General features: G+C 40.8%; 7 protein-coding genes and 2 long non-coding RNA genes across 17 annotated transcripts; 7 read left to right on the top strand and 2 right to left on the bottom strand.

Moving 5' to 3' along the window:
- Positions 1–1,234: 1,234 nt before the first annotated feature.
- LOC126314431 (gamma-tubulin complex component 2-like) lies at positions 1,235–4,476 on the top strand. Its single transcript, XM_049992408.1, has 3 exons — positions 1,235–1,519; positions 1,605–1,792; positions 1,921–4,476. The coding sequence occupies exons 1-3, from the start codon at positions 1,248–1,250 to the stop codon at positions 4,188–4,190; spliced, it is 2,730 nt and encodes a 909-aa protein (XP_049848365.1). The 5' UTR covers positions 1,235–1,247; the 3' UTR covers positions 4,191–4,476.
- A 1,454-nt stretch (positions 4,477–5,930) lies between these two features.
- Positions 5,931–7,675, top strand: LOC126314450 (E3 ubiquitin-protein transferase MAEA-like). Its single transcript, XM_049992426.1, has 5 exons — positions 5,931–6,031; positions 6,141–6,232; positions 6,315–6,438; positions 6,507–6,976; positions 7,149–7,675. Exons 2-5 carry the CDS (start codon positions 6,168–6,170, stop codon positions 7,438–7,440), a joined length of 951 nt encoding a protein of 316 aa, XP_049848383.1. The 5' UTR covers positions 5,931–6,031; positions 6,141–6,167; the 3' UTR covers positions 7,441–7,675.
- Positions 7,676–7,756: 81 nt separating this feature from the next.
- LOC126314451 (uncharacterized) lies at positions 7,757–9,886 on the top strand. Its single transcript, XM_049992427.1, has 2 exons — positions 7,757–8,148; positions 8,370–9,886. The coding sequence occupies exons 1-2, from the start codon at positions 7,907–7,909 to the stop codon at positions 9,175–9,177; spliced, it is 1,050 nt and encodes a 349-aa protein (XP_049848384.1). The 5' UTR covers positions 7,757–7,906; the 3' UTR covers positions 9,178–9,886.
- A 304-nt stretch (positions 9,887–10,190) lies between these two features.
- On the top strand, positions 10,191–12,038 carry LOC126314449 (uncharacterized). The gene is made up of 6 exons (XM_049992425.1): positions 10,191–10,242; positions 10,348–10,534; positions 10,793–10,886; positions 10,952–11,315; positions 11,373–11,650; positions 11,733–12,038. Exons 1-6 carry the CDS (start codon positions 10,240–10,242, stop codon positions 11,809–11,811), a joined length of 1,005 nt encoding a protein of 334 aa, XP_049848382.1. The 5' UTR covers positions 10,191–10,239; the 3' UTR covers positions 11,812–12,038.
- Positions 11,996–13,688, bottom strand: LOC126314448 (uncharacterized). The gene is made up of 2 exons (XM_049992424.1): positions 13,406–13,688; positions 11,996–13,205 (listed from the first exon to the last, which is right to left on the bottom strand). The coding sequence occupies exons 1-2, from the start codon at positions 13,644–13,646 to the stop codon at positions 12,289–12,291; spliced, it is 1,158 nt and encodes a 385-aa protein (XP_049848381.1). The 5' UTR covers positions 13,647–13,688; the 3' UTR covers positions 11,996–12,288.
- Positions 13,689–13,782: 94 nt separating this feature from the next.
- On the top strand, positions 13,783–14,885 carry LOC126314457 (uncharacterized). Of its 2 annotated transcripts, XR_007555857.1 has the most exons (5): positions 13,783–13,844; positions 13,923–13,970; positions 14,240–14,280; positions 14,408–14,496; positions 14,610–14,885. It is a non-coding gene; the product is annotated as an uncharacterized LOC126314457 (long non-coding RNA). The 2 variants fall into 2 exon arrangements; XR_007555856.1 differs by lacking the exon at positions 13,783–13,844 and having other exon boundaries at positions 13,851–13,970.
- Positions 14,886–14,976: 91 nt separating this feature from the next.
- Positions 14,977–18,979, top strand: LOC126314444 (DNA-directed RNA polymerase II subunit RPB1-like). 6 transcript variants are annotated; one of them, XR_007555853.1, is made up of 11 exons: positions 14,999–15,210; positions 15,445–15,641; positions 16,357–16,422; positions 16,576–16,650; positions 16,744–16,862; positions 16,942–17,055; positions 17,124–17,326; positions 17,425–17,995; positions 18,419–18,496; positions 18,625–18,686; positions 18,749–18,979. XR_007555853.1 is itself a non-coding variant. In XM_049992419.1 (8 exons), exons 1-8 carry the CDS (start codon positions 15,129–15,131, stop codon positions 17,958–17,960), a joined length of 1,392 nt encoding a protein of 463 aa, XP_049848376.1. In that variant the 5' UTR covers positions 14,977–15,128; the 3' UTR covers positions 17,961–18,339. The 6 variants fall into 6 exon arrangements, 2 of the variants coding, with proteins under 2 accessions (XP_049848376.1, XP_049848377.1); XR_007555852.1 differs by having other exon boundaries at positions 18,581–18,686; positions 18,749–18,834; XR_007555851.1 differs by having other exon boundaries at positions 18,419–18,686; positions 18,749–18,834.
- Positions 18,980–22,031: 3,052 nt separating this feature from the next.
- LOC126314458 (uncharacterized) lies at positions 22,032–22,947 on the bottom strand. Its single transcript, XR_007555858.1, has 4 exons — positions 22,863–22,947; positions 22,506–22,758; positions 22,177–22,441; positions 22,032–22,117 (listed from the first exon to the last, which is right to left on the bottom strand). It is a non-coding gene; the product is annotated as an uncharacterized LOC126314458 (long non-coding RNA).
- A 174-nt stretch (positions 22,948–23,121) lies between these two features.
- On the top strand, positions 23,122–25,976 carry LOC126314441 (ras guanine nucleotide exchange factor A-like). Of its 3 annotated transcripts, none has more exons than XR_007555850.1 (3): positions 23,122–23,271; positions 23,399–24,226; positions 24,480–25,976. XR_007555850.1 is itself a non-coding variant. In XM_049992416.1 (3 exons), exons 2-3 carry the CDS (start codon positions 23,785–23,787, stop codon positions 25,568–25,570), a joined length of 1,533 nt encoding a protein of 510 aa, XP_049848373.1. In that variant the 5' UTR covers positions 23,198–23,271; positions 23,456–23,784; the 3' UTR covers positions 25,571–25,927. The 3 variants fall into 3 exon arrangements, 2 of the variants coding, with proteins under 2 accessions (XP_049848374.1, XP_049848373.1); XM_049992416.1 differs by having other exon boundaries at positions 23,198–23,271; positions 23,456–24,226; positions 24,480–25,927; XM_049992417.1 differs by having other exon boundaries at positions 23,124–23,271; positions 23,456–25,927.
- Positions 25,977–26,568: the final 592 nt, after the last annotated feature.

Below are 26,568 nucleotides of genomic sequence, written 5' to 3' on the forward strand. Positions count from 1 at the left end.
AAGCTTTACGAACCGGGCAGAACACGGAAACCTGGAAAAATAGGATGTGACGCGAGACACGTTCTCGTCGCGACTCGATTCAATTCGAGCGCATAGAAAACAAATTTGGTCCATCATCATGACTTCATGTCGGTCAGCAAGTCGTATGTAGCAAACCAAGAGGCGCTCTCTCAGAATGCCAGGGATCTGTTTTTCTAACACCATGAGCATGACTCCATATAAGTAGAGAGCTAAGCACGGAATTTTGCATTCAGACGGGTTTTCAAAGGTGGTCTGCATTCAATTGAACATGATTAAGAATTTTTTTTTGCAACCCGAAACTGCCCTAATTTCATGTAGAAAAATCGTACCTCTAAGGTGTACTGTGAATATTCCCCCTCTTCAATCGAGTTGATCTGCTGATTTAAATCAGCTGCGTATTGGTAGACACTTTGAAATAGGAGCCAAAAGCGCCTCAGAAGGGGTAGATACTGGCTTCGAAATTCCTTGTCTAGGCTCAAGTAATTCTATAGAGACAATAGCAATTCGGTATGGAAAATGCATTTTTTAAGTTAAGGAAGTCCGAAGATATTTATGCTATGAAGAAGGAATTGTAGCAGATGTTTGGTTTTCGGTGAAAAAAAGGTTCCGAATCATCTTTCATGTATTAGAAGAGAGATAGACGTGAAGTCAAGGATACAGGATCTTTTCTCATCTCGAAATCAAAGTTTTCTCGCTGCACAATGTACTTGAAGTCTAACAAGTAACTACCATACGCTTTTTGAGCTTCCTTGTCAGCTAAATCAAAGACAGAGGGAACTTGTTTTCCAAGTTCGAAAATGCTGTCTATGATTTGAGTCGCCCGGCCGATTAATTGAGCCAGTGGCTTTATGGCTGGATTTTGTACATCATCTATGGAGCGCATCTTTCAGATAAAAAGTTCGACGCCTGAAATTTATTGTTATTAGTAATACATCGATAGCCAGAAAATGCAAATGAAAAGAATGTGCGCAAACTTATTATAAAAAAAGAAGTGACTAATACTCAAAAACTTTTTATCAACTTCCATAGCGAGCTCGATATCCGTTAAATACAAATTGACCAAGCCTCTTCTGCAAAAATCGCACCTTTTTCCAGTACGAATATCCATGCCTTAAATACGCCAAGGCGTGTGTTTGTATAAGGGATTTTAAAAGCAGCAAGGTTGAAAAAATTCTAATAGGGAAAAAGAAGGCCGAGAAACATTTTTACTCCATGTCTGTCGGCCAATGGACAGCAGCGGCGTGTCCAAGCTTTGCGCATATGACGCGCACCCCATCCAGGTGCTCTTCGTAGAAGCAATTTTAGATGTGTTAGTGAGCACAAAAGGATTTGAAAAGAACCGTCTGATGTCAGAAGCGTTCAGCTTGCTTGTAGCTCGATACAAAAGTCTGTTTGGAGACCATGCGTCCATGTCGAAGAGATTAATTACTGTCATTTCTAACTACGTAGATGACCCCGAGCGTCTGAAAAACAGATGTCAGTCTTCAACTTTTAATCGGTACATTTTTATCCCTCTGAACAAAAAAACTGCCCTATATTCTAACGTCCGTATTCTGACTGACAGTATTATATTTGAACGACAGAGATTATCAGGGCTATTTGCTATTTTTGATGAAATTCTTACAAGACTCTGAGACAAGAACTATGTTGAGGCATGGATGGAGCGACTTTGACCCTTCTTACATTGAATATTTAATTCATGATTACATAAAAAGAGCGCTTCAGACAGAGCTCAAGATTCGAACAGCGGATCCCTCCCAAGCATCAGTGGGTACGATAAAAACTTAGGTGCTAAATTGTACTCGTTTCGTTGTCCAATTATTTTTTAAATTTCACATAGCGATACATATACACCACATGTACAATATGACTTATGAAAGGAGTTTACCCAATTCAAAGTGATCGAATTGCCGAAATGGTTTTACTCAAGGCCTGGCACGTCCAACAATTTCTTGGCGCTCAACAAACTTTATCCGAAAGAGGATTTGAATTTTTCATTGGAAACAAGAACGGGAGAGACTTCAATGAGTCAATTCGAGGTACAAGAAGGGGCGTTGGTTGAGGAGTTGTTGTATGCAATGATAGGCATTCGAGGACGCTATGTTGTGATTGAAGAATGTACTGGGCAGAAAAGAGATGAAAAGCCATGCGGGGCATTGAGGAAATGCCGAGTTTCGATTTCAGGAGAAGCAAGACGTTTACTGAATGTATCATTGGTCGGCTTATCGAATAAGATATTACCGTTATGCGAATGTTACGTTGAAATTAATGCATTTATGGACGAATATTCAAAAATGGAGTACGGCAGAGTGGCCCAGGCTCTTGTGGATGCATTGGGGACATTACTGTCGGACTATTTGATATTGGTAGGCCAGCTGGATCATTTTGCGAGAAAAAGGCGCCTTACGTTACAAAAGTTGTGGTATTACATCCAGAGTGCCCTGGAGATACTAGGTTTAGTTAGGAATTTGGTTTGGGAGATAAGCGAAGAAAAAAAAATAGGAGGGGACCTGTTGAATTTGTTGTATAAAAAATGGCAGGAAATGATGGGTGAAAATACACAAGAATTGTTTTTATTTTTGCTTAAGCGTACAAGTGAAGAATATTGGAAGATACTGAAATCTTGGATTTACAAGGGCCGCATCAAGGATCCGTATGGTGAATTTTTGGTGCAGGAGGAAGAGGAGGAAGTGAGAGAAAATGAGGCAGATGCTGAAATGGGCACTGGGAGAGAAGGGATGAATTGGAAATGTTACAAGTTGAGAGACGGAAAAGTACCGATATTTTTAGAAAGTGTATTGGATCAGATTCTGGCAGTTGGGAAATATATCAATGTGCTTCGAGCATGCGGTTCTAGGGGATTGGAGAAGTTAGACGATGGGTACTTGCCGAAACTTGAAAAGGGAATTGAATTTGACACGGCGAAAATTGACCGGACGTTTGTGCATTTGGTAAGCGATGCTTACAAGTGCGCCAGTGGAAAGCTGTTAAGAATGCTATTGGATGAGTATCACTTAGTAGATAGACTGAAGGCAATCAAATGCTATTTTTTGCTGGTACAGGGTGACTCGTGGATTCATTTTATGCAGCTAGCAGAAGAAGAGTTGAAGCAGCCGGCTAGCCAAGTTTCAGTGGCAAATATGCAGGTGTTGTTGGACACGATGGTGAGAGCAAACATGAATCGTGAGGAAGAGGCGACGGAAGGTATCAAAGTGCAGTTTTTACCATACAATCTGGTCAATCAGCTGATTATGAGACATAGACAGGGGACGGTTTTTGACAGAAAACTAAATGAAATTTCGGCACTAGAAGCACTGGCCGTTCGATGGGAGGTAGATTGGCCGTTAGCGATGGTGCTCAACGAAGATGCGCTTGAGATATATCAAATTTTATTTAGGCAGTTATTTTATTTGATTTATGTGGAGAGGTTATTAGATCGTTCGTGGATGCTTCAACAGCTGACCAAGGGGATGTTTTTCTCGGAGTATGGCGGTAGCACGTTGAATTCTCGAAAGTCGTCGGACCGCCGAATAAGCTCAAATGACGAGGAGATGGAGACACATTACAAGTTGTTGCTGCGATGCTTTTCTCTGCGACAGAGAATGTCTCGTCTAATTCAGAGCGTTCACTATTATATGATAGTTGAGGTTATTGAGTATTTCTATCAGAAGCTGGAGGAGGCTCTACTAAGAGTCCAGACCGTGGAAGAACTTTTGAATGCCCACATGCAGTTTTTAAACGAGTGCTATAAAAATTGCCTCTTGGATGATTTGAACTTGGTCATGATCACCACCAAACTACTGTCAATTTGCGTCATTTTTTGTAACTACACTGAACGGTTTATTCCACAGCTGGTGCAGGAAGAGAATGAGGAGCCTACAACAACATTTGCTGGCGTTCCTACGAGTAACCGAAAGTGGAGCTCACGCGTCAAGGAAAACAGAATGAAGGGCAAAAATATATCTTACGAAGCGTCAAAATTTCTGACAAAAAAGGGATTTGAAACGACGATTACACGATTTGAAAATAATTTTGATAAGTACCACAAAATGCTTATTGAAGCGACTTCTCTATTCCAAAATTTAGACTGCTCCGATCGCAGCATTCTGAGCTTGAACACTCAACTTGACTACAATGAATTTTACCTTAATAGGTACCAGCAAATTTGAACAAAGTTGGACGAGTATACTAAAGACCTGAAGGCTCTTTGAATTTTGTCAAAATAGAATGGTACAACCACCGAAATTCGAAACGACTCGAACCGTATCTTGATGAATGATATAATTCAACATCCCCCGAGAAGGCATGAATGTCAGTTTCAACGAAATGCTCAATCCGAACGCAAGGCTCAAGTTAACCTGTTTAAAAGCCCCTCTAGGATGGTTTTTTATTTTCTTTTTTGATGCCCAGATTGTAAACCAAGGAATAAACCACTTCTTCGGTGTTGTGATCCGATACTTCGTAAATCTCAGAATTTCCATTTTGGAAGTTGATGTTAAGCTTTTTGTTCGAGATTTGTTGGATCGAAGAGATTGACTCCGGTCTATAAAAATGCTGCTTTTTAGAGATATAAATTTCAAGCAAGGTAGAGTAAATGGACGAGGATGAATCCGTATTTGCGAATCTGAATTTGATGACGCCGATAGTTCCTTTTGGACTGGACCAATAATTGCTTTGCTGAACCTGGTATTTACACGAATAAGACACTGAAGTGTCTTTGCATTTTTGTTGTTCTTTTATCGTAGCATTCAATTGCTCAATCAAAATTTCATTTTTACATATCTTTGATTTTAAGTATTCTGAATCTATTTGAAGCCGTCGATTTTCCTCTTGGCAATTAGCAAAATTATCAGAAAGTTTAGAAATTTTCAGTTGCTTCATCTTCAATTCCACTTCTAATTTTATTTTTTCGGCCAGAACGACGTCATGCTGTTTCAAGAGCTGTTCTTTTTCGCAGATCTGCTTCGAAAGACTTGAAATCTTTTCACCCCTTTGTAAAACTTGCCGTCGAAGTGCCTTCACAGAAGCTTCCAGGCGAAGTGTCTGCTTTTGTAAAAACTGGTCTCTAATTTCTAACTGTTCCAACTCGGCACTCAGCTCTTCAGTAGTTCTGGAACAATTATTTGCTGATCTATGAATAGAACCAGAAGAAGAAACTGGCTTTGAATCAACCGACTCGGCAAAAGATGACATAAATTTTCCTCTTTAAAAACGGCGAGCCGTAAGCGAACTAAACCTGGATTCAAACAGAGATCATCGAATGGCCACCACTCACGTTCATTTGTCAATAGACTTCTGAAATGAAGGGAAAAATATATTTTCAACGCCTAAAAAAAATTATTGAATAATCCTCTAATTTTCCCGCTTAGTCAACAGTGCTTCCAAAGTTATGATCAATTTCCAGCTAATGATGCTATGAATATAAAATCAAAAATCTCGCTGAATCCCGAATTTTTGACTTCAAGCATCTCGAATCCCTCGTCTATAAAAAACCCTTTTTAATTTCACGCCTAAAAACCCGCTTCTCTAAAGCACGTCTTTTAAAAAATAAAGCATATAGCGAATAAAGATCATTGTTCAAAAACTTCCTCAGAACTCATCTAAGTCTAACTGCAACAGCCAATTTCCAGTTACTTTTCTTTCACTATCCAATGCCTCGATAAAATTATAATCGTGTGTATGCAAAATGGACTTACTAGCCATATCTTTATTATAATAAACCGGTGAGATATTATCTTAAAAAAATGCATTTTTTTTGTGAGGATGTGCAAAGTTATTTATCTTGGCATTTCAATTTCAACTGATGGAAATAGAAATACCTTTTCTCCAAATTCCTTTGCGGAGGCTAAAGAATTTATTTCATACCTCCACCAAGGGAATCGAAAATGAAATTTCTGATGTGACGGCTTCAATTCGAAAACTGTTTGAAAAGAGAGAATGTATCACAAACAGAGAATGCTTGACGGACGTCCAACAAATTGTGAAAAAATTGACAGTTCTCAAGAAAAAGGTAACGTACAAACAGATACCTCTTTTTCAAAAGTTGTAGATTTGAATGACTTCTATAGAAGAACTCTTTTTATATACTAAGCTGCACGAACCTTCGCTATGCCCTCAAGCTAGAGGAAGTTGATAAACAAGAGCAAATGCTTTTAGGCAAGCTGAAAGCAAGAATCTCAACACTGAAAGAGTATGCAAACTTGACCAAAACGTACGAAGAACACTCAACATTCTGTTATACTATACAGAAAGGATTTGCAAATTTCTCATGTTCTTCTATTGATATAAAACAGACAGAACTCTGCCAAACTTGAGGAATGGTATCTCTCCCAATTAGACCGTCTCGTCGTAGAATATTTGGTCCGTCATACTTTTTATGATGTTGCATCTAGCTATATTCAAGAGGCGAACTTGAAAGTACGCCAATATTTATGAGAAAAAGTGCAGAACTTGGCAATATTTTGTTGACACATGTCTTTAATTAGGAATTCCAAGATTTAGATCTATATCTCGGCAAAGTGAAACCTGTCATTATCTCAATGCAAGAGCAAAACTATGTTAAAGCCATGCAATGGATACAGGCCAATCGACCGAGGATAAAAAAGACTCAACATGCCACAAATTGCGCGTCAAAGCTAGAAATGGAGTTGTTTATACAAAATTTTGCGGTTCTCGTAAATGAAGGAAATGAAACTGAAGCTATACAATACTCTCAGAAATTCTTAGCCCCGTATATGAAAAAAGGAACGGAATACTCAGAAGAAGTCAGCCGTAATATGGGAACACTTTTTCTATCCCAAAAAAAAGAAGATATACACAAAAAATATTTTGGGCCTGAACGTAAAAAAAAATTAATCGAGCTATTTTTAGATGTATTCAACGAACTTTATGGTATACCGTTACAGCCATTACTTTTCATTGTTATCAAAGCTGGCTTGGTCTCTCTAAAAACACCGTATGTGCGTACGATTTAAGTTTTTTTGCTAAAATGACAGTTGGTCAATTCTATGTTGTCTTTTGTATTTTTTGTGAAAAGATATAACATTTTTATGCAATTATTTTTGATAACTCGACTAAGCTGATACATTTTCTTTTTCAACACATCAAACTGAAATATAATCTTCAAGGAAATGTGGGAAGGAGCCCATCAACCAGGATTGTCCTGCATGCATGCCTGAACTGAGCGAGGTGGTGAAGCAGATTCCTATTGCTTCTAAGTTCACTAGCTCTTTGGTATGCCCAATATCTAAATGTGTCATGGATGAAAACAATTTCCCAATGGTTTTGCCAAGCGGGAATGTTTACTCTCGGTCTGCCCTCGAGGAACTCGAAAAGATGAGTCCAGACGGAAGTATTGTCGACCCGAAAACGCATACATCATATTTTATGAAAGATGCAAAGAGAGTGTACATCACATAATTTTAAAGAGAAAGGATAAATTTGATTAATCATCAAATCTGTCGTTGATGGATTTCGGCTGTCCTTCAACCCTAAAAAAGGTGCTTCATTCAGCTCTGTTGCATCCCCTGTTGCTCCCTTCTTGACCTAATCGGACTGATGTTGGCCTCGGATCAGGATACAAATAAGAGCGCATGCAGTTGTGCAAACTATGCACGTCCTTGCCAGCGGCCAGTATAAGAGGTGCTGAGTCCCTATGAACATACAATATATATAAATAGTCATTAGTCGTGTATGAAGGAGGAAAAAAAGGTTGCACTACTTTTTTTTTTTATTTAATTGTAGTTTCACTCTCTATACACTGTCTTCAAGCACTTTTTTAAGCTGGACCGAATTGGCCATTTTCCGCCTCTAATCCTTTTGTATCTTTTGTCTCATCAGCATTTGCAGAGACGTGCTCTGTCTATGCGCGAGCCAATCTTCAAATATGGCACATTTATATAAGCGAGAAAATTATGCCACGAACTACTCGTTGAAATATTGGTCTGGTACTTTCGAGGAGTATACCCGAGTACTTTCTAAGAGTACGACTCTATACATTGGCAACCTCTCATTTTACACAACAGAAGAGCAGATTTGGGAGCTTTTTTCGAAGGTGGGACAGATCAAGAGGCTTTTGATGGGCCTTAACAAATACACACATACCCCTTGCGGTTTTTGCTTTGTAGAGTACGTTCGAGAGTGGGGTATGCGAACAGCTGGGGAGCGGAGACGTGAAAATGATGGTCCCTTTTTGATAACGGAGGCATATGTGTCAGAAGAGTGTATGGTACCTATTATCATACCTACGTATACACAATATAACACTCGTGCACACATCGTACTAGTACGCGCGCGTACTCTACACCATGCGTTGTAGTCCTATACTAACGAGGTTGCTTCCGCTGTAGATACTACACACACGAAGCCGCAGAAGATTGTGTTTACTACATCAATGGAACCAAATTAGATGATCGGATTATTCGAGTGGATTGGGATACTGGTTTTGTGGAGGGAAGACAGTACGGCCGTGGAACGAACGGAGGACAGATCAGAGATCAATTTCGTGACGTGTATGATCCCGAAAGAAGTGATTTTTCTCAGATTAAAAAGACTCATGACGTAGGTAGTCAGATGGGTGGGAAGCACAGTGGACATGACCAGGCACCCGAACCTGGTGCTTATGGCGGTGGTGGGTATATGAGTGGCCCATATGGCGCTGGATCGGGGGGCGTTCATCGTCACCCGACGTACGCTGCATCTTCTTCCTCTTTTGGTGGTAATCCCGGAAGTGGTAGTGCATACGGCGCGGGCGGACATTCATTTTCGTACGGAGGTTATTCGGGACCTTCTGAAGGCGGCGGCTACATTAACAGATATAGTCATCAGCCATCTAGAATGGATGGGTATCATGCTGGTAGGTACTCTGAGCAATTTGACCATATTTTAGGAGGAAGCGGAGGGGAATATCAGAGCGGACATGAGCATTTGAACGATAGCGGGATTAAGCGTCGGTTTAGCGATCCTGATGATCGACATATTTCAGAAACTCGGTACCACCGAGGGAGTAGACATCACCGGCTCCGGGAACCTGATTATGATGATTCAGATAGATATCGAAAGAAGGTAAGAGATGAAACACCTCTGGAAAGTGGCGGTGTGGATGAATTTGGACGAGATATTCCCCTCAAGAGATGCAAAACTTCTGCTGCCGAATGAGTGCTATTGTTTTCATTTCTTTCCATCCTCGGTCAACCAAGAACATTTCATTCCTTTTTTTTTGATATGCGCCTATTAGCAAGCAATATCACCTTAACAATGTTATTCCGGCTAGATGACCAAAAACCCCAGGCCTATCTCTCTGTTCTGGTAAATAATTCATATCGCTATGTTCCTGACCTAATGCCTAATGAGCGAAAAAAAGTTGCGCATCCACGTCCATCGCCCCATACACGCCTGATGGGTCTGAAGCATGCGCATCCTGTTTTGATTGGTCCTTCTATTTCTGATAGGTCCTATTCACTCTTATCCTGCTTATCGATTACAACATTCATCTTACCCTACTGCGAGCATTCAAATTCGAATAACAACAACCCCCTCTTAAGGCATTCCCATCTCACCTCATCCTCTAGACCTCTCCATATCTCTAAAAATACCCCAGACAATTTCTGGCCATATTTCTCCTTCTGTAAATACATTTCAAGACATGAATCTGTGGCTGGTACAATTATTTTTTTTTCACTTCTCTGGAATCGATTCATGCATCTAATAGCGCTCACCCCTCGACAATCAGAAAAACCCTCCATTGCCCATCTTACTCGAATCAATAAAGATCAGGTCTTGCATCTCCTCTTACACGAGGTCCGATGCATTTCGGCTGGGTCGTGTGAATATTCAAGTCTCTCAGTGAAACAGTTGCCTTCGTATAGCGGACATCAAAATCACATTTCAGAAATGATTTTTGTTTACTCTTCTTCTCTCTACCGACTTTTTTTTGGCGTTCGGTTGCGCAATTCAGAGATATTGCACATCGGTGTGGAGTTCCCCCTCAAACTCGCAGTCTCTATTTCGTACGTACTTCAACTCTTCTTTGAGCATTTTCCGCATTACGTACAAGTCTCGGATCATAAATGGCATCGAAAAAGCGAGCTATTGGTTTCGCGAGGTTTGAAGCTACACAGAAAAAAAGATTGGCCTTTAGGGGTAATCAAAAAAAAAATAAAACTTCCGTGTAGAGTTAGCTCTACTTGCCAAACGTAATCTTGTTTTTCCTTAAAAAAGATGGTGCGTTTCGTCTCTATACACAGCTTCACTCACATCATAACTGAATTCATCATATATCACCGGCCTCTTTCTCGAATTGCCATCAATTGCTTATCATTTTTTTAGCCCATCCTTGTTTTAAATGGACATGAACGCCCTATCACGCATGTAAAATTCAACCCTGAGGGTGATCTATTGTTTACTTGCGGCAAATCGGCGAAGTCGACCGTATGCGTCTGGTTCACAGATACAGGCGAGCTAGCCGGTACATACGATGGACATTGTGGAACTGTATGGAACTGTGATGTAACATGTACGTATTTAATCGGAAAAGCCGTGACAAGTTCTTCTCTCTACCGAAAAGACTCTGGTTTATATTCTCATACACCGCGACATTTCGGAGTATCCGACGTCTGTCTTTTTTGCCATCTTCCTACGTATTTGCAGGCTGCTACGACCGAAGATTGGTCTGCACAAGCCTCTAGGCGCTGTAAAGATAAATTTTTTTAAAGGGCGATATCGCCGCACTAATCTGATATATTTACTAATCTGTATTTTTTTTGCTTTTTAGACAATTCTCAATACCTCGCAACGGCGTCTGGAGACAACACCGCTAGGATCTGGAGCGTGGAAACCGGCAAATGTCTTGCAACTATAAAGTTAACGTATGTACTGGTTTTAATGACTGATGCATTAACGAAAAAGAAAAAACTAATTCTCTGTTCTGCAGTGCACCCACTCGTGCGGTAAACTGGACGTTGGATGCGAAACGTCTCCTAGTTGTTACAGACTCGTTTGTAGGCACAGGAATTGATCCTCACATTTCTATTTACGATTGGTCGAGACCATCTGACACGCCGCAAAAACTTGCGTCATATGCCATTACTAAGAAGCAAAAATTTTCAGGGGTGAAATGGGGACGTTTGGACAAGTGGATATACACTTCAGACAAATGCGGACTCACAATCTTCGATGCGAAGACAGGTAACGTTATTAAAGAAGTTTGCAATGTTCATCGCAAAGAAATCAAAGAATTCAACTTTGATAAGGAAAAAGGATTTATTATCACAGCATCCGCTGATGGGACGGCGAAGGTACGTGTTCTTATCGAGACAAATACGCTTTTGAAACTTCTGACAAAAAAATTGTAGCTATTAAATGCAAATACTCTAGAAGTGGTAAAAACATATGAAGCTGGGCGTTCTGTCAACTGTGCTGTTATCTCACCTACGAAGAACCATGTCTTATTGGGGGGCGGAGAAGGTACAGAAAACGTGACCACGTCAAACCTCGACACCAGACAATTTAGAACAAGATTCTTCCACAAAATTTATGAGCATGAAATTGGCTCTATCGGCTCCTCTGCCACAGGCTCCAAAGGACACTTCGGTCCACTAACTACGTTGGACATTTCGCAAGATGGGTCCATGTACGTATCCGCATATACATTGTTCCAGCTGCATGTAGGAAACACAATTCTTTTGACGTTTCTCACACTTTTTTTTTGAAAGGTTTGCCTCCGGTAGCGAAGACTCGAATGTCAGGCTGTATTATCTGGACCAGGACTATCCTGATATCAGTCAAGATTGAGTAATCTATTTTTTAGCTATTGCAAAAAAATTTGCCAACACCCACATTTTTTTGAGAAAAATGCACGAACTACAAGCTCGTCTCTCGCCTCGTCTATTGAAAAGGCGAGGGACATGGGCTGAATCGCTTATTAAAAAAAAGAGGTTTCAGACGCCAGATTCAAATGCTCTGGAAGAGAGGTAAGTAAGTCTATAAAAAACGGTATATTATTTTTTTCTATAACAACAGACGTTTAAGAGAATTAGTAAAAGTGTCATCTTATTTCCCGCAAGTATTCAGCGGTTCCTATTCTAGAGACACAGGATCCCAGATCGCGCTATCAAACGTCCTCACTAAGGCATGCTCGGGAAAAGGAAATAGTAGCTTTCCATCGTTACCACATGTTTTGAAAAAACTTTATGTACAGAATCGATTGACAGCTCTAAGGGGGAAAAAAAATTTCTGTTCCTCTATGTGGCAACACCACCATGATATGCATTATTTTAGGCCCGTCTTCTTGCGATGGTCTTCCCATTCAGCATCAAATTCAGAGAATCGTTTATCAATGATTCCTTTAAGAACGTCAGGTTCCGCGCCGATCGGGTCAATTCCCATGGATGACTGTGATATGTCTTTTTCGTAGGTTTGTAAATGTTCTGATAAACTTGAAGAATAGTAGGGCCTTTCAAGCCATTCTTTGCTATCGGGCATGTAGTTCATCCATTGGGATAACACATCGATTCTCCCAGATTCACTAAGAGAATCGAAAAGTGATTCCTCTTGTTCTTTGATGCCCATTTCATCATTCATACTCAAAATTAGCTTTCGAGTATCTTCGAGAAGTCCATCGAGGTTTTCTTGAGTGATTTCAGCTTGGGCCCATTTAGACGGATCGGAACACGTAGGGACACCGAAGTATTCTTTCACAGCGCGATCATTAGCATTTTCAAAACAAGGTTGCGGATCAAACACATGATTAATTCCCCAAAAGACACTGGAATCAAGATAGGATGCATCTTCAGGATTGGTGCGAATATAATGAAAAATTTCCTCTTGAGACAGATTTTCCACATCTTTACGAGTTAATTTGGCATTTGGATTGATCTCACGCTTAGCTCTAATAATGCGTCTTAAACGGTCTCGAGTATCCTTGAAAATAGCCGCCCTAGCCCTCTCATATGGCGTTTGTCTCTGTTTTTGGTTTTCTGATTCCTCTGTTTCGTCAAAATTCAAGCCATACAGATGAACTGCCTGATGTGCACAAAAATACCTTTCTAAATCCTGGCACTCGTCTTGCATGTCCTTTTCTTTCTTGCACTGCAAATACGCTAGATTACCATCTAAACCCTGCTGAATCAATTCCTGAAGGCGCTCTATAAACCGATCAACGGGTGCCTTGTAGTACTTGGACTCACCTAAATAACCACCATTCCCATACAAAGGTCAGACCATGCATGAGTGGCGTTATTTCTCTCTATATTCCCCCGAGCGAATGTACGCCGTCCCCTCCACACACATCGCATAGGCCTCCATACATGGCACACGAACGAGGAACATATTGTCGAATCTGCTCTCTTTTCGAAGTACCCCCTATCCTATACGCGCACGCACATACCTGGAACTGAGCTGTGTGAATAAAGATTCGATTCGAACGGATAATCTTTGTAATAAAGGCGGCGATATGCATCTGTCGGAAATTTGATCTCTTTCCAAGGCTTTTCGCCAGCAATGTAGTATTGGCCTGGCTGCTCAGAAACTATATATTTCCACCATATTGGCTCTTTGATTCGACCAGACTCTATAGAAAGACGGTACTCCCTGACAAATTGATTAGGGAGAGACCAAAAAGATTTCATGCTCTCCTCGGATGTACAAATGCATCTTGATGTACTTCTAAAAAAATCAAATTTCTTTTTCTCTGTATCGTACTCGGTGCACACAAATCTCAGACCGGGATTGTATATAAAAAAAAACACATTTTCATGGTTCACCTTCTTGTGTATACACACCCGTGCTATACTTCGAGAAAAAACCACAAGTTTATTAATTTGTGTGTACGAGAGTTGTGTATCAAGGCGTTAGTTCTGCATCAGGGCGCCGAGGTTAGTATTGCTCTAATTTGTTTTACATAGAGGCTTCTTATCAAAACAACATGACTGGTGATCATTTGTACGGAAAGGGTGCGTGAATGGGGCAGCCTTATACTATTTCTCAATATTTGCGGCGTTGTGCCGCGTACAAAGAGCACAGAGCATATGTCGAGAGAGGCGTACATTACAGCAGTCATCCAACCAAGACGTGAAAGACAGGAAATGTATCTGACAACTAAGATTTTCCTTTGGCCTCATCTTGAGGGGAGGGGGAGGGCATGACACCGCTGCTCTTGCTCGCTGTGCATGGTCCCCTGCCTTATCTCTCGAGCGGTCTTGTATTAAACCGAATTGATTAGACGTTCACACCGCGAGGCATCACTGGCTAAAAACGAAGTCTGTATGTACATATGCCTTGATATTCGTGCGGAGCATCTTTAAGAATGTATCTCTCTTCTGACAAGACCTGTTTTTGCGAAAATACCGTGTGACGCTGGCCACTGCGCACCATTGCACACACGCCCTAGATATATCCTATCATAGCCTTATGTGTTGCCGGCTTCTGTCTGTCAACCCTTACCTGCGGGAAGCTCCTGGTCGGTAACTCAGCTGTTTCGTATGTTAACTAGAGAAAGGCGCACTACCCTCTTGGAAGCTCTCCAAGGTAAAAGCGTCCTGTACATTGTTCCCTCATCTGGCAAAATGAGTAACAACTGTTTTTGGCTGCAGGTTGGATCGCAAGACGATTGGTAAGTGGAATCAGTCCGTTCCGAACATGTGGAAAATTCACTCCGGGAACGAAGAGGCGCAGAAGGAGGACGTATTACCTCCCGCCGATGCATGAACTGGCTCATCTGAAAGTCGTGTGCCCTTGGTCACAACAACACAACTATGTGCATCCTAAGACCTCGTCACATGAGTGGCTTGCGTTACCGTATGACTAGCCTGTATATATATAGTATATATACATATGGTGTAATATAGCATGCCATTCTATATTTATTATCGACGGTCCTTTGACCGACCATTTTTATGCGAACTTTTTTTTTTGTGTTAAGTGAAAACCAATACAATTGTGTACAAAACCTTTAAATTGTATTTCAAAATTGCTTTAGACACACCCCGCGTGGTAAGACTGCTAACCTCTTCTGCCTATTTAATCGTTGTTTCGCCTCTGGTCCTTTGTCCATACATGGCCCTGTATGCGGGTATTCTGTTCAAACTAAGTCTTTTCCTGAACTTGTAAAAATGAGCCGATATCATCCGTACGGCAGAGGTTCTAGAGATTCCAACGACCATGAGCCTCCCTATCATCAAGGCCGTGCTTTCGGTATGTACTTTCTGGATCAGCTGGCACTGAGCCAGTGAGAGTTGAAGAAGGAAAAAGGGAAACAGCCAAGGCGCATCACTGACTTGATATGCGCGTGTATGCTGCACCGTACATCTCATATACACGGTACTCTAAAACACGGCCTATTCTCTCTCATCCGCGACGCCTCATTCTTTGAATACTCCTCTCTATGATGTGTTCGTTGTGCAAATCTTTCTTGCGTGTGCTGTATAGAAAGGCGATCCGTCCAGACCAAGGACATGAGTCATGAGATGAGGCGCGAGCGCGAAAAACCGTCTAGGACTCTCTTCGTGAGAAACATTGACTATCGTATAAATCAGGAGGAGATTGAGAGGATATTTGGCAAGTATGGCCCACTAAGTCGAGTTTTTAATCTGATTGAAGCACGGGGGTTGGCGTTCGTTACATATGTACGTGTACACCGCACCTTCATTTCTCAGCATCTAACAAGCAGTGCATGAACTCGAGTAAAACGAGGGGAAGTCTTATTTTCAGTGTGCGGGGTAAAGCAAAAGGGAACGCGATGTTGCCTCTGATCTATGAGAGATATGAATGTTGGATTTACACAGTCTATCGTCACCATGGCTTCACCGTCTCGCTTATTCTCTTTCTAAAAGCAGTCATGAATGCTCTTCCTCTACACATACCTCTCTACTCTCTCTTCCTAGTCGCCACATTTACTACTCGTCTATTTCATTCAGAATTTATTTCTTTCTTCTGCTGTGTCTAAAGTATATCCTCTTTTGGCATCTCTTACTCAACTGTTCTTCATGAAACCAAAAAGTGGTGATCTTTTTTCTATCTCCTGGGATTTCCTCTCATCATTGTCCTGTACACGTTTCCACTGCGTGAAAAATTGTTCCTCTGAATTGTGCTCATCCGCCATGCCCATGACAAAGCTTTACCCCTCTTCCTATCCTTTTTCGAGTTTACCGCTCGAGGCCAACCCATGCACAGAGTATTGTTTTATTGCTGAAGAAGAATGCGCCCTTTACCCCCTTTCTTTCCCTTTCGTTCCCTTTTACACCCACCTTTTCACTCTTTCTGTTTCTTTGATTCGCGGTACACCTATCCGACCAGTTTTCTGAGACCTTTTATTCCCACCACTATTTTCTCTTCTCTAAGTTCGACATAAGGCATGCTGACAAGGCAAAAACAAAACTGCAAGGAGTTTCGATTGGCAACAGAAATGTATGTGACCAAATTCTTTCTTTCTCACTTCAATCTCATTGTCCGAGAAAGATCTTATCATGCAAAAAGAGTGACAATAGTGCCTGATTATAAAAGCTCTCTGATCACTTACTTTGAATTGCATGAAAACGTCTTTCTCTTTAATTCCTAAAGGTGACAATTCACTACTCGCTTCCAAGAGATGAGGCATCCAATGGCTCTGACAAGGAGGAAAGTAACTACAATTTAGTACGTTCTCTCCGACAAAGAATTTCTATTCTGACACGAGATGTGTTTGAGCATTGTATCTAATCCTCTTTATGGGATATAAACTATGTATAGGGGTCGGTATTTGTGCTGATCAAGAACGTCAAAGAGGTTAGCAACCAAGAGATTTATGATGTGTTCTCTCAATGGGGAGAAGTTCGGGAAGTTCGAGATGGACGTGGTAAAAACTTTGTGTACGACATTTGTATCCATTTTCTCTTTTTATTACGTCGTCGTACAGCACAGTAACACTGCCCTTGCGCGTTTCTAAAGGACAAAATTCGTAGACTATTGGGATACGAGACATGCACAGAATGCCATTGCGCATGCTGATGGTAGCGCTTTGTTTGGAGGACTAGTAGAAGCTAGATACGCCAATCTGACAAAGTACGTTACCCTGAACATAAAACTCGAATTTGAGTAGTTGATTGACTTTGGACTGTTTCACTATGAAGAGGTGGAAGAGAATCGCACGTAGAGCATGTCGAAAATGACATGAACTATTCACGTTCGCCCGCTTACGATCCAGAGTCTCTCTATGGTAAACAAAAAAACATGTATCTCCCGCCGCCAATTCCGAGGTATCAGGGTAATAATGTTCCTTCTATCCCTACTGCATCAATATATAATTACCCTGGAGCGGCCCCACCTTATCAAAGTACGTCGAGACCGCAATAATACCCCCCTTTTAGTGCAATTCTCATAAAGAATCATTCTAAAAAATGACATATACACTGACAAAACTCTTTGCACCAGATTCCTATCGATTAGATCAGGGATACTCTAAGCCACCTTATCCTGCTGTTCCATCAAAATATCCGTCGTATAATGCATCTGTGGTAGCGCCAGTCTCGAATCTGAACACGACTTACTCACCAACTGCGCAGCCCGTTCCCGGTGGAGGGGAGCATTCTCAAATTCTCAACCAGTTATCGCGGTACAATTCTCTGGTGCAAACTAATTCACAGCCTAGTGCCACCCCTGTCACTCAGCATTTGGCTAGTCTCCTTACACAGCCAAGTGCAGCCCGCCCATCGCCACAGCCGCAGCCCCCTTCTACTTCATCTCAAACCTCTTTTTCACCTCAGCTTCTTGCGCAGCTGCATGCACAGCTCCAGACACTCGCTCAAAATGGAAGCCTGGCATCCACCGGGTCAAACTCTTATAATCCACCTGCCGACAACTATGTACCCTCGTCTCCTAGTTATGTGCCCTCATCTCCCAGTTATGCGCCTACGTCTCCGAGATATGTGCCTTCACCTCCGAGATATGCTCCATACGATGCTCTTTGATCGTGGCCCTTTTTTGTATGTAAACTACACACATAGTACGTATACAAGTTATGCCTGATTTTTTTTTGATGTGTGTACAATACATATATATATAGCCTAGACCTCTGAAAGAGACGTTTCAATGGTTGGGTCTTGCTCGGTCGATACATAGAATACAGTGTTTGTTTTAAATTGACGTCAAAGTAAGTTGATCACCGCTATCTTTTCGTGTACATCCAATTTGAGAAAACACTCTTTTTAAGGCGCATGCATACTGCCATAAGATGCCGTTATGCTGTTAAACTAAGCTCAAGTGTGTTCTATATTTGTTCTCTGTGAAAAGTTTTGATACGAAGAGAGGGATTGAATAAGAGATGATAAACAATTTCAGCAAAATTTATTTTATCGCTTTTTATTGCACGGATAGAACTAGGCAGGAGAAAAAAGTCATAATTAACGCTCCGTCCTAACATGAACAGGCGTCCAGCTGAAAATGCTAGCCAGGCATCATTTTTACATATTGAGGAGTTAGAGCAAACTAATAAGATGTTTTCAAGGTACCATTTGTCGGATCCCGATGTATTTAATTTAGGTTTTGATCAAAAAGGCATATTTATTTGAACATATGTGTACACGTCTAGAGCGCGTCGGTTGTGCTGGCGAAAATGTATTCACGGATTTTCAGAACCAGACCTAGAAGTTGGAGAACTGGAGTGTATTGACCGCTGTATACTCAAATTTCTCGAAGTACGTCAAGTTACAAACTTAAAAAGGGGCCCTGATGAATCGGAATTAACTTTAAAGTTCAGGTTCAGAGCTTGATTGGAGCTCGAATGAATGCTACAAGCACGATACTAGAAGCTCAGATGGCTGAAGCATCAAAATCTCAATAGCGATATTTCTCTTTCACTTTGAATCTCTATCTGAACCTTGTGAGTTAATCGCAGTTATCTTTTCCAGTTTCTTATCCATCTTTTGTTATCCGGAGACAGTAAATTTTGTATAGAGACGAGACAGTCGACATCTATTATATATATATTTTTTTTAGCCTTCGTAACCAGACCAAATCTAGTATAAATCTGTGGCTGTGGTACGCACGTCCGGAAATATATCTTTGAAAGATCCTTTCTCTGACGGAGTGTACCAAGCCTTTAAAAGAACCACGTTGTATACTCGCATACAAAATTATGGCGAGAGAGAACGTGAGCAATTTGAAATTCTTCATTGTCAGAAATGAAACACTAGAAGCCTCAGCGGCGCACTTTGATCTCAAGAAGTTGATAGCGCAACAGGATGGTCAGTGCCAAACAAAGGCTATATCTTCATGCTATATATCTAAGCTTACCGATCTCTTTCTATGTAAGGCGTCTATACGGTTTTTCGTACCCTGAAGCAAACCAATATTTTTGATTTGGATATTCATGCAGAGCGAATAGGTACCGCACCTTTTAGATGTTTTTTTTTTTACTTCTCTTACACATCTATTCAAAGCCTCTATTTCTAGAGTCGAGCCGACTTGCAGCAAATGGGCCTCACTTTTTACGTTGAAATTTTCGAGGGAACTTATTCTGCGATCATTACGGAAGGGTTTACTTGAAGCGAGAAAATCGGCATCCCTGAACGATGAATTTCGTATCACAGCCATCTTGGCACATCATTATGATGACCTGGGTTCATGGTCTACCGCATTATCTGGAAACTTCCTATTTAAAATTGACGAAGATATGAGCACTTTTTGGCAATTTTATACGTTTTGGGTCGTGTTGACACCACTGCCACCACCTCCTTCCCCACCGGTTTTGGTTGACTTGTTCATTCTGACTCGTCTGGACCAGAATATAAAGCGTACTCGGTGGGTAGCCGAGACACGTCGCATAGAAAAAAAGAAAACAGAAGGTAGCGAAGAAATCCTCATTTGTGACCCTCAGGGATTTATCACCGAAGGCATTTCATCCAATTTTATCGTTATACACAAAAGTGGTATATTAGAGACGGCTCCTGATTATAGCATTTTGAAGGGTGCTACACGTCAACGTGTACTGCGTGTTGCTCAGAATATCGGCATCCCTATCCAATTTCAGTTTCCTCAGATTTCACAACGGGAAGACTGGCTCGCAGCTGCAATATTGAGCTGCTCCAGAGGAATTACATGGGTTCATACTATCATCATGCAAGAAGAACATACACGACACGTTTTTTCGGAAACCATGCCCCAGGAAGCAGAAAAGCTACAAAAATTCTATTTAAAAGATCTTGAAGAAAGTGCCATTCAGGTCTTGGAGACTTGATTGATTTTGAACGTTATTGTCAGGAGAGAAAAGGAATGCGCAAAGACCACAATTATTTGGCGAAATATTGTGTATTGTGTATGCTGTACATATGTACACACATCTTTGTAGACTTGGCGGGCGTTTCACCCTGTACACATGCATCATAAACATGCGGAATAAATGTCGTCGCAAGTATTGAAGCTTAATGAAATTACATGCGGGAAAGATGTGTAGGGATGGCTCTGCCGGTTAGAGCTGCATGAGAGAGTCCATTTCCTTGAGAATACTTCAAGGGAATTTTTTTTTATAATTTTCATATTTACCAAAATTTTGTTTTTATGTGTTACTGTATTATTCAAACCACTATTTTTTTTGTCGAAGTATATATGCCAGTTTAACTATGTTGATCAGTCGAGTAGCCAATCATTTATCAAAAGTGCCTCGTCTGAATAATAGCGCTGGTCAAAAGAAAGCTATTACCCTCCGAAGGACTTCAGATTTGACAAAGAGTATGTGGCAGTATAAAGGGAAACATTTTAAAGTTTTGACGGCGGTTGTGGCCTTTTTTCAGACAACCTCAATGTTTCAAACTGTACTCGAATCACGGGTTTTCTTTTATGATCCTTGAGGAAGCGTTGAGAGGGAGTAGTGGCCACGGCCCTCTTTAAAGAGGACGAATAATTCGTTTCATACAAACGAGACTAACTTGGACCGAAGATTATGGTCGAGGGCTGCATGGATTAGGGAACATCAAGGAGGTGGCTAAATTTCCAGTTGACCAATTATCGCGTTATTCGAGCGATAGTGATTTTGAATCGAACCGTGCTTTTAATTATTTTGTCATCGGTGCATGTTTTTCGGGGATTGCTTCCACTGGGAAGAATTTAGTGATGCCAATATTGAAATCTATGGGCGCTGCTAGCGACGTTGTCGCCATGGCAAATGTGGAAATTGACGTTTCAAGCATTCAAGAAGGGGAAGCTGTCACTTTCAAGTATCGCGGTAAACCTCTGTTTGTTAGACATCGTACACCTGCCGAAATAGAAGCGTCTGTGTCCGCTCCATTATCAGAGCTGCCAGATCCAGAGCCTGATGAAGCTAGATATCGCGGTGCTCCTGAATGGCTTGTATTGGTCGGCATTTGTACACATTTGGGATGTGTACCTTTAAACGCACAGGGTGCATACAATGGATGGTTCTGTCCTTGTCACGGGTCTCATTATGATACGTCTGGGCGTATTCGCTTAGGACCGGCACCGCGCAATATGGAAATACCACCTTATCACTTTATTGATAGTAGCCGTATCCTTGTTGGACTCAATGCCGCCGCTGCCTGACATTCTAAATCGCTTTGAAAATTTTGGAGTCGAATATACGATTTTTGACCGTCTTTCAAAAAAATCCCGAATCAATTCTCTCTCTAATGAATTTAAACTTTTGTTCGCTGGTGAATGTTGTTTTAACCACTTTTTACGGTGCCTTTAGCAAAGATTTTTTTTTTTGAGTAATAATGTTCCATCTGTACACGCAGGTTTAGGGAAATGTACCCTCTTAGGAGCGAACATTAACAGTCTACCGAACTTTTGTACAGAAATGCATCAGATCTCAGTATACGTGTGTTCGAGACATGCTCATTCGTGTTGCAGTAGACAATTACTTCTGATCAGCACAAAATTTATAATGACTACACAACCCGTTTTTGAGCCAGAGAGATGATTTTGGGCTTAACTGACAGAGATGTAAGCAGGTTTATAGGTGCCGCGAATGTAGGATAAGCCGTCTACGACCAATGATGGAAGAGTTACACTCCAGAACTTAAAATTTGGAATGAGGTTTAACCCAGATGCTCCGCTGAAGTAATTCAACACGATACCAAGGAACAGATAAGCCGCAACTACCGTAAAAAATCTTCGAAACGTTTTAGTTATTTTTTGTTTGCACAGTAAAATACCATTTTTGAGACGTACACAATGAGCATTTTCGATCCGGTACTTAACGTATTTCCCTTGTAGATTTTATGAACTCTTGTTGGACATCCAGCTTTTTGAGATAAGATAATAGCGACGCTAACTGGGTCTTTATGAGTAGCATTTTCATTAATATGGATCGGGCCTTCGATAACTGGTTCTTTATCGAGACCAATGCTCTCGTTACATACTATGTAAATGTCTACGAAAGGGATGGTTTCTTGCTCACCTCCTTTCCCAGCAAAAAAGTTCTTGAACAAAATCCCTTCATGAAAAAGAAGTGTGAATGAATCTGATTGAGTTGATTGATCGGAAAAAAAAAGACATACCCTCACGTGGTTTCTTCTCGCCAGGAAGACTGAAGGTCGTGTATACTGGCATTTTACCACTGTCTTTAAAGCAAAGGTATGTTCCATCTGTTTCATTATTGGCATTCTTAGACACATACTCGCATACAGAGGCAGAATTATTTTTGAACAGACATTTTCAGCTTTGTCGTCTCCACATGGCTGATCGAGATTCCTACAAACAGAGAAATTGTATACCCTAGGAAATCCGTTTTCTTCTGTTATGGAATACGTCCTTCGTAATTTTGAAGAAGGTTTAGTTAAGATCGAGGTAGAAAAAAAGGTTGAGGTTAGAAAGTGCCTATTCAAAAGGTGTGACATACTTGCTACAAAACGTACCGGTTTGTCAAAGCGTCCAAATTGAAATTTCTGATTACGTCGTTAGAGGTCAAGACTAAATTGGAGCAATTAAGCGCCAGAGTGCATTGAAACAATGCTATGAAAAAGATAGAGAGTAGGAAAATTTTGCGCATTTTAGAAACTGAGGTTTTGTCGGAAGACAGACAGCGAACTTGAAGGGACACAATGGAATAGCGCTCCGTAGAACAGAAGGAACAAGTTTTTTTGATTGATTAGAAAAATTTTGCATTTTGTTGCCAGAATTTATTTCACCTATGAATACAACAAAATATCGCATGTTATTATTTATATAGCATTAAAAGCGCACCAACCGCAAAACACAAGTATTCCCTACAAATAAGAGGGTGTTGTGCATTGAATTCTCATAAGACATAGTATAAAAAAAGAGGTAAATCATTGTGTGTGCGCCTATGAATTTGTACATTCAACTTATTTTTGTAATTGGGTAAAAACAAAAATTTTGACTCTGTATTTTTTTTTTGCGATACCCGCTCAATTGTATGATCGTCTAATAGAGTTCGTTCTCTCCGTTGACAAGCGTAATTTGGCTTACTAGTCTTCATTCAATACAGGGAAGAGATTGAAATATTAATCCAACTCTTAATTTAACGACTGTACATCGCTGGAATATACTAGGGAGATTTGCAGTAATTATCAGACTTTGGACTCACATGGAGGAATTACCATCAAAAAAAAAGACCCAAAAAGCCAGGAGCACCATTTTTTTCGAGATACCGCATTATATCAGCGCAGTTACAGCGAAGGTTTTGTTTTTGTTAGAAGTCATGATTATACAGCATTTAATGTAGAAGATAGCAAGGAGTTGTTTGACCCTGTGATTAGCTTGTCTGATATACTGAGCCTATCTGTAAGTAGTCAGAAAAGTCAGAAGGGTAGATTTATGATTCCATATGGCGAGTCTTCTAAAGACAAAAATCTCGATACATCGTCCTTATCGTCTTCAGTGCTTTCAGTGTCTATGCCGTCTAAAATCGATTCACTCAAAAAACTTTCAGAAGAGGCTTCAGCTACTAAATTTAAATCTCAAGAACCGGATCTTATCGAAAAAAACAGTCACCCAGTCAAGTCAAGACGAGCGTCTATATCAGATGGCAAAACAACACATAGGCCTGCACACACACCAAAAGATATTGAAAAAAGGGAATCTCCCGTTTTCAACAGACCAAGAACAATTTCATGTTATGAAATTCAAAAACCCAATCTTAAATCTTCGTTATCAGAATCGCAGCAAGATAAGCCTCAATTCTTGAGGCATTTTCAAAACATCTACATAGATTCTTCTATCAAGAAACATATTTTAAGATTTATCACAGAACCTCAAGGTACGAAATAGGATTTAAAACACCTTTAGGCTACAGAATTTGCACAAGATGCGCGTACACACTTTTTTTGAAATGCCTACACAAAATGCTATCAAAGGCGATAGTGTATGTTACACATATATGCACACGGCCTCATCAGGGAATGTAAAATATTTGGATTCATTCTCTGCGCTACAGAAGATTAGGTGCGAATAGACACGCGAGCCTTGACTTCTATCCTTAACGAACCTATTCTTTGTGTGCTGATTTTTAGATATGACTTCCGTTGGATGTTTAATTTTGGCACACGAACAGTTTTTGAGCAGCGAGGTTCTCCTCGGTTTGCTGCTAAATTGCTTTTTTGATCATTCGACCGACTCTCCGGACGATCAAGTGATCCAAGCTCGAATATTGAATTTTTTGAAGAAGTGGTGTAAAATCGCATGGCCATCTTTGTGTTTTCTCAAGCTTGTAAATGTCCTTGAAGAATTTTTGACTTTTCTTTGCGATAATCAATCCAAATACTATAATACATTACAGAGTGCAGTTTCTGAAGCTAAGTCGGCCGATCAATTTCAACCGCCCACCATCTTGAATATCAACAACTTACACACCATACCAAGAACAGATAAGGCAGGTCACTGCAGTTTTGCAGACTCTCGTTCTTTAGATTTAGCTCAGCAGTTGACTTTGATCGACTGGGAGTTTCTTCGAGCCGTTCATCTTCACGAATTGGTCAAGTGTCGTTGGATCAAAGACAAAGCGCCCACCCTATTGAGAGCGAGCAAACGTGTCAACGATCTAGCTTACTGGATCGCTTTTCAGGTTGTGACAGTCAATCAGCTAAAAAAACGGATCAAAGTCCTGATTAAAATTATTCGTTTAGCCAAGCATTTACTCGAACTTAAATCTTTCAATTCTCTGATGGCCATCTACCTGGCGCTCAATTTTCCAGCACTCGCACGACTCACGCACACATGGGATAACATAGGCAAGAGATATTTGCAACAATGGAAGAAAATCAGTTCTATTCTCTCTCCGGTGCGCAATTTTAAAGAATACCATGATTTGACGGACGAAATGACGCCCCCAATGATACTGTGTCAGGAGATATTGCTTAAAGATTTGCTCTATTATGAGCAAAAGAGTCAATTTGCAACTAAAGGGGCGTTCAACCTCGAAAGAATATACCAAATTGGAAGTCTTATAGATCGGTTTCGAGAAACACAAAAAGTAGAATTCCCGATTTTGAAATCATCCGTTATGTACAACTATCTATTACAAATACCGGAGTGGGAAAACTCCGAAATTGCAACAGACGTGCTTGACGGGCAGTCTCGACACATAGAACCTGGGCTCACCTAACTGATCAGAGAGAAAGAGAGCATGGCATCAGAGTTGTGGATCTCCCAATATTTACGCCTCGCTGCGGGCAATTTCTTAGGGACAAGATCGATTCCTATTCTCCAACGCTTTTCCGACCTGGACCACAAAAGAATGGCAAAAATAGGGGAATAATATACTCAAGAGCACCAAATACTAGACTTTAAAGAAATTTGCGCGTGTTGGTTTAAATGTCTACACTTTCGATACATTTAATACGTGCCCAAGGATCCGGTAAGAATTTCTTGCGATGTAGTGTCTTAAAGGAGAAGGGAAGAGAGCGTCGAGGTATAGAGCTCTGTCTTTTGTATTGCATTGCTCGCGAATCCATTAAAAATAAGTGCGAAAACTTTGTTTGTAATTCTTCTTGCGATGAGGCAGGTAACAGTATTTCTGCGGCATATGTTCTCGATCCAATTATTCGCACTTTGGACGTGTTTTTTTTAGTGCCGACGAACGTATACACAATCAGTACAAAAAATTTGACTGCTTTGTAGAGTGTACAATGTATATTGTAACAGAGTCCAAACGTCCCTGGTAACAGCTTGTTCGTGAGCGTCGTAGGTGTTTAAATTTTCGGTGCATGTGAGGGTGGAGAGAGTTGCGTATTTGCTCTTGATCAAAGTACCCACATATACTCTATATACACAACTACCGTTCTGATAACCTCGTTTTCGAAGGCTCGATTTTTTAGTTTTTGTGTGGGCTGATAGTTTTCTGTTGGCCACGTGTGCAGCAAAAAAATTTGAAGGACGCGAGGAACGTCAAGATGGTTGCAGGAGAAATCTGGTACGGATTTCGGTTCGCGCAGCTCGCAGCAGACATTAAGAAAGGCGGACTTACGCTCTTTTGCAGCTTGCCAGAAAATGGTATCGAGAAAGCATGCCCTTGTCTTCTAGACGAGGATGAAAAGCGCGCATTTTGTAGGGATTTGCATCAGAAGAGCTACGCGTTCGTCAAGGTAAGCATTTTGCATGTCG

Source organism: Schistocerca gregaria, unplaced genomic scaffold, assembly GCF_023897955.1.
Source record: "Schistocerca gregaria isolate iqSchGreg1 unplaced genomic scaffold, iqSchGreg1.2 ptg000560l, whole genome shotgun sequence".
Classification (NCBI taxonomy): domain Eukaryota; kingdom Metazoa; phylum Arthropoda; class Insecta; order Orthoptera; family Acrididae; genus Schistocerca; species Schistocerca gregaria.

What these genes read in the sequence shown, in the direction of transcription:
- LOC126314431 (XM_049992408.1), top strand. Translation starts at nt 1,248, where the DNA reads ATGGACAGCAGCGGCGTGTCCAAGCTTTGCGCATATGACGCGCACCCC. An exon ending in CAGTCTTCAACTTTTAATCG is followed by an intron (nt 1,520 to 1,604) that starts GTACATTTTTAT and finishes TTTGAACGACAG; the next exon opens with AGATTATCAGGGCTATTTGC. An exon ending in TCCCTCCCAAGCATCAGTGG is followed by an intron (nt 1,793 to 1,920) that starts GTACGATAAAAA and finishes CCCAATTCAAAG; the next exon opens with TGATCGAATTGCCGAAATGG.
- LOC126314450 (XM_049992426.1), top strand. Translation starts at nt 6,168, where the DNA reads ATGCTTTTAGGCAAGCTGAAAGCAAGAATCTCAACACTGAAAGAGTAT. An exon ending in TATGCAAACTTGACCAAAAC is followed by an intron (nt 6,233 to 6,314) that starts GTACGAAGAACA and finishes GATATAAAACAG; the next exon opens with ACAGAACTCTGCCAAACTTG. An exon ending in TTGGTCTCTCTAAAAACACC is followed by an intron (nt 6,977 to 7,148) that starts GTATGTGCGTAC and finishes ATAATCTTCAAG; the next exon opens with GAAATGTGGGAAGGAGCCCA.
- LOC126314451 (XM_049992427.1), top strand. Translation starts at nt 7,907, where the DNA reads ATGGCACATTTATATAAGCGAGAAAATTATGCCACGAACTACTCGTTG. An exon ending in TGCGGTTTTTGCTTTGTAGA is followed by an intron (nt 8,149 to 8,369) that starts GTACGTTCGAGA and finishes CTTCCGCTGTAG; the next exon opens with ATACTACACACACGAAGCCG.
- LOC126314449 (XM_049992425.1), top strand. An exon ending in CTTGCAACTATAAAGTTAAC is followed by an intron (nt 10,887 to 10,951) that starts GTATGTACTGGT and finishes TCTGTTCTGCAG; the next exon opens with TGCACCCACTCGTGCGGTAA. An exon ending in ATTTCGCAAGATGGGTCCAT is followed by an intron (nt 11,651 to 11,732) that starts GTACGTATCCGC and finishes TTTTTTTGAAAG; the next exon opens with GTTTGCCTCCGGTAGCGAAG.
- LOC126314448 (XM_049992424.1), bottom strand. Translation starts at nt 13,646, where the DNA reads ATGAAATCTTTTTGGTCTCTCCCTAATCAATTTGTCAGGGAGTACCGT. An exon ending in TTCACACAGCTCAGTTCCAG is followed by an intron (nt 13,206 to 13,405) that starts GTATGTGCGTGC and finishes GTGGTTATTTAG; the next exon opens with GTGAGTCCAAGTACTACAAG.
- LOC126314444 (XM_049992419.1), top strand. Translation starts at nt 15,129, where the DNA reads ATGAGCCGATATCATCCGTACGGCAGAGGTTCTAGAGATTCCAACGAC. An exon ending in TCATCAAGGCCGTGCTTTCG is followed by an intron (nt 15,211 to 15,444) that starts GTATGTACTTTC and finishes TGTGCTGTATAG; the next exon opens with AAAGGCGATCCGTCCAGACC. An exon ending in AGCGGCCCCACCTTATCAAA is followed by an intron (nt 17,327 to 17,424) that starts GTACGTCGAGAC and finishes TCTTTGCACCAG; the next exon opens with ATTCCTATCGATTAGATCAG.
- LOC126314441 (XM_049992416.1), top strand. Translation starts at nt 23,785, where the DNA reads ATGATTCCATATGGCGAGTCTTCTAAAGACAAAAATCTCGATACATCG. An exon ending in ATTTATCACAGAACCTCAAG is followed by an intron (nt 24,227 to 24,479) that starts GTACGAAATAGG and finishes GCTGATTTTTAG; the next exon opens with ATATGACTTCCGTTGGATGT.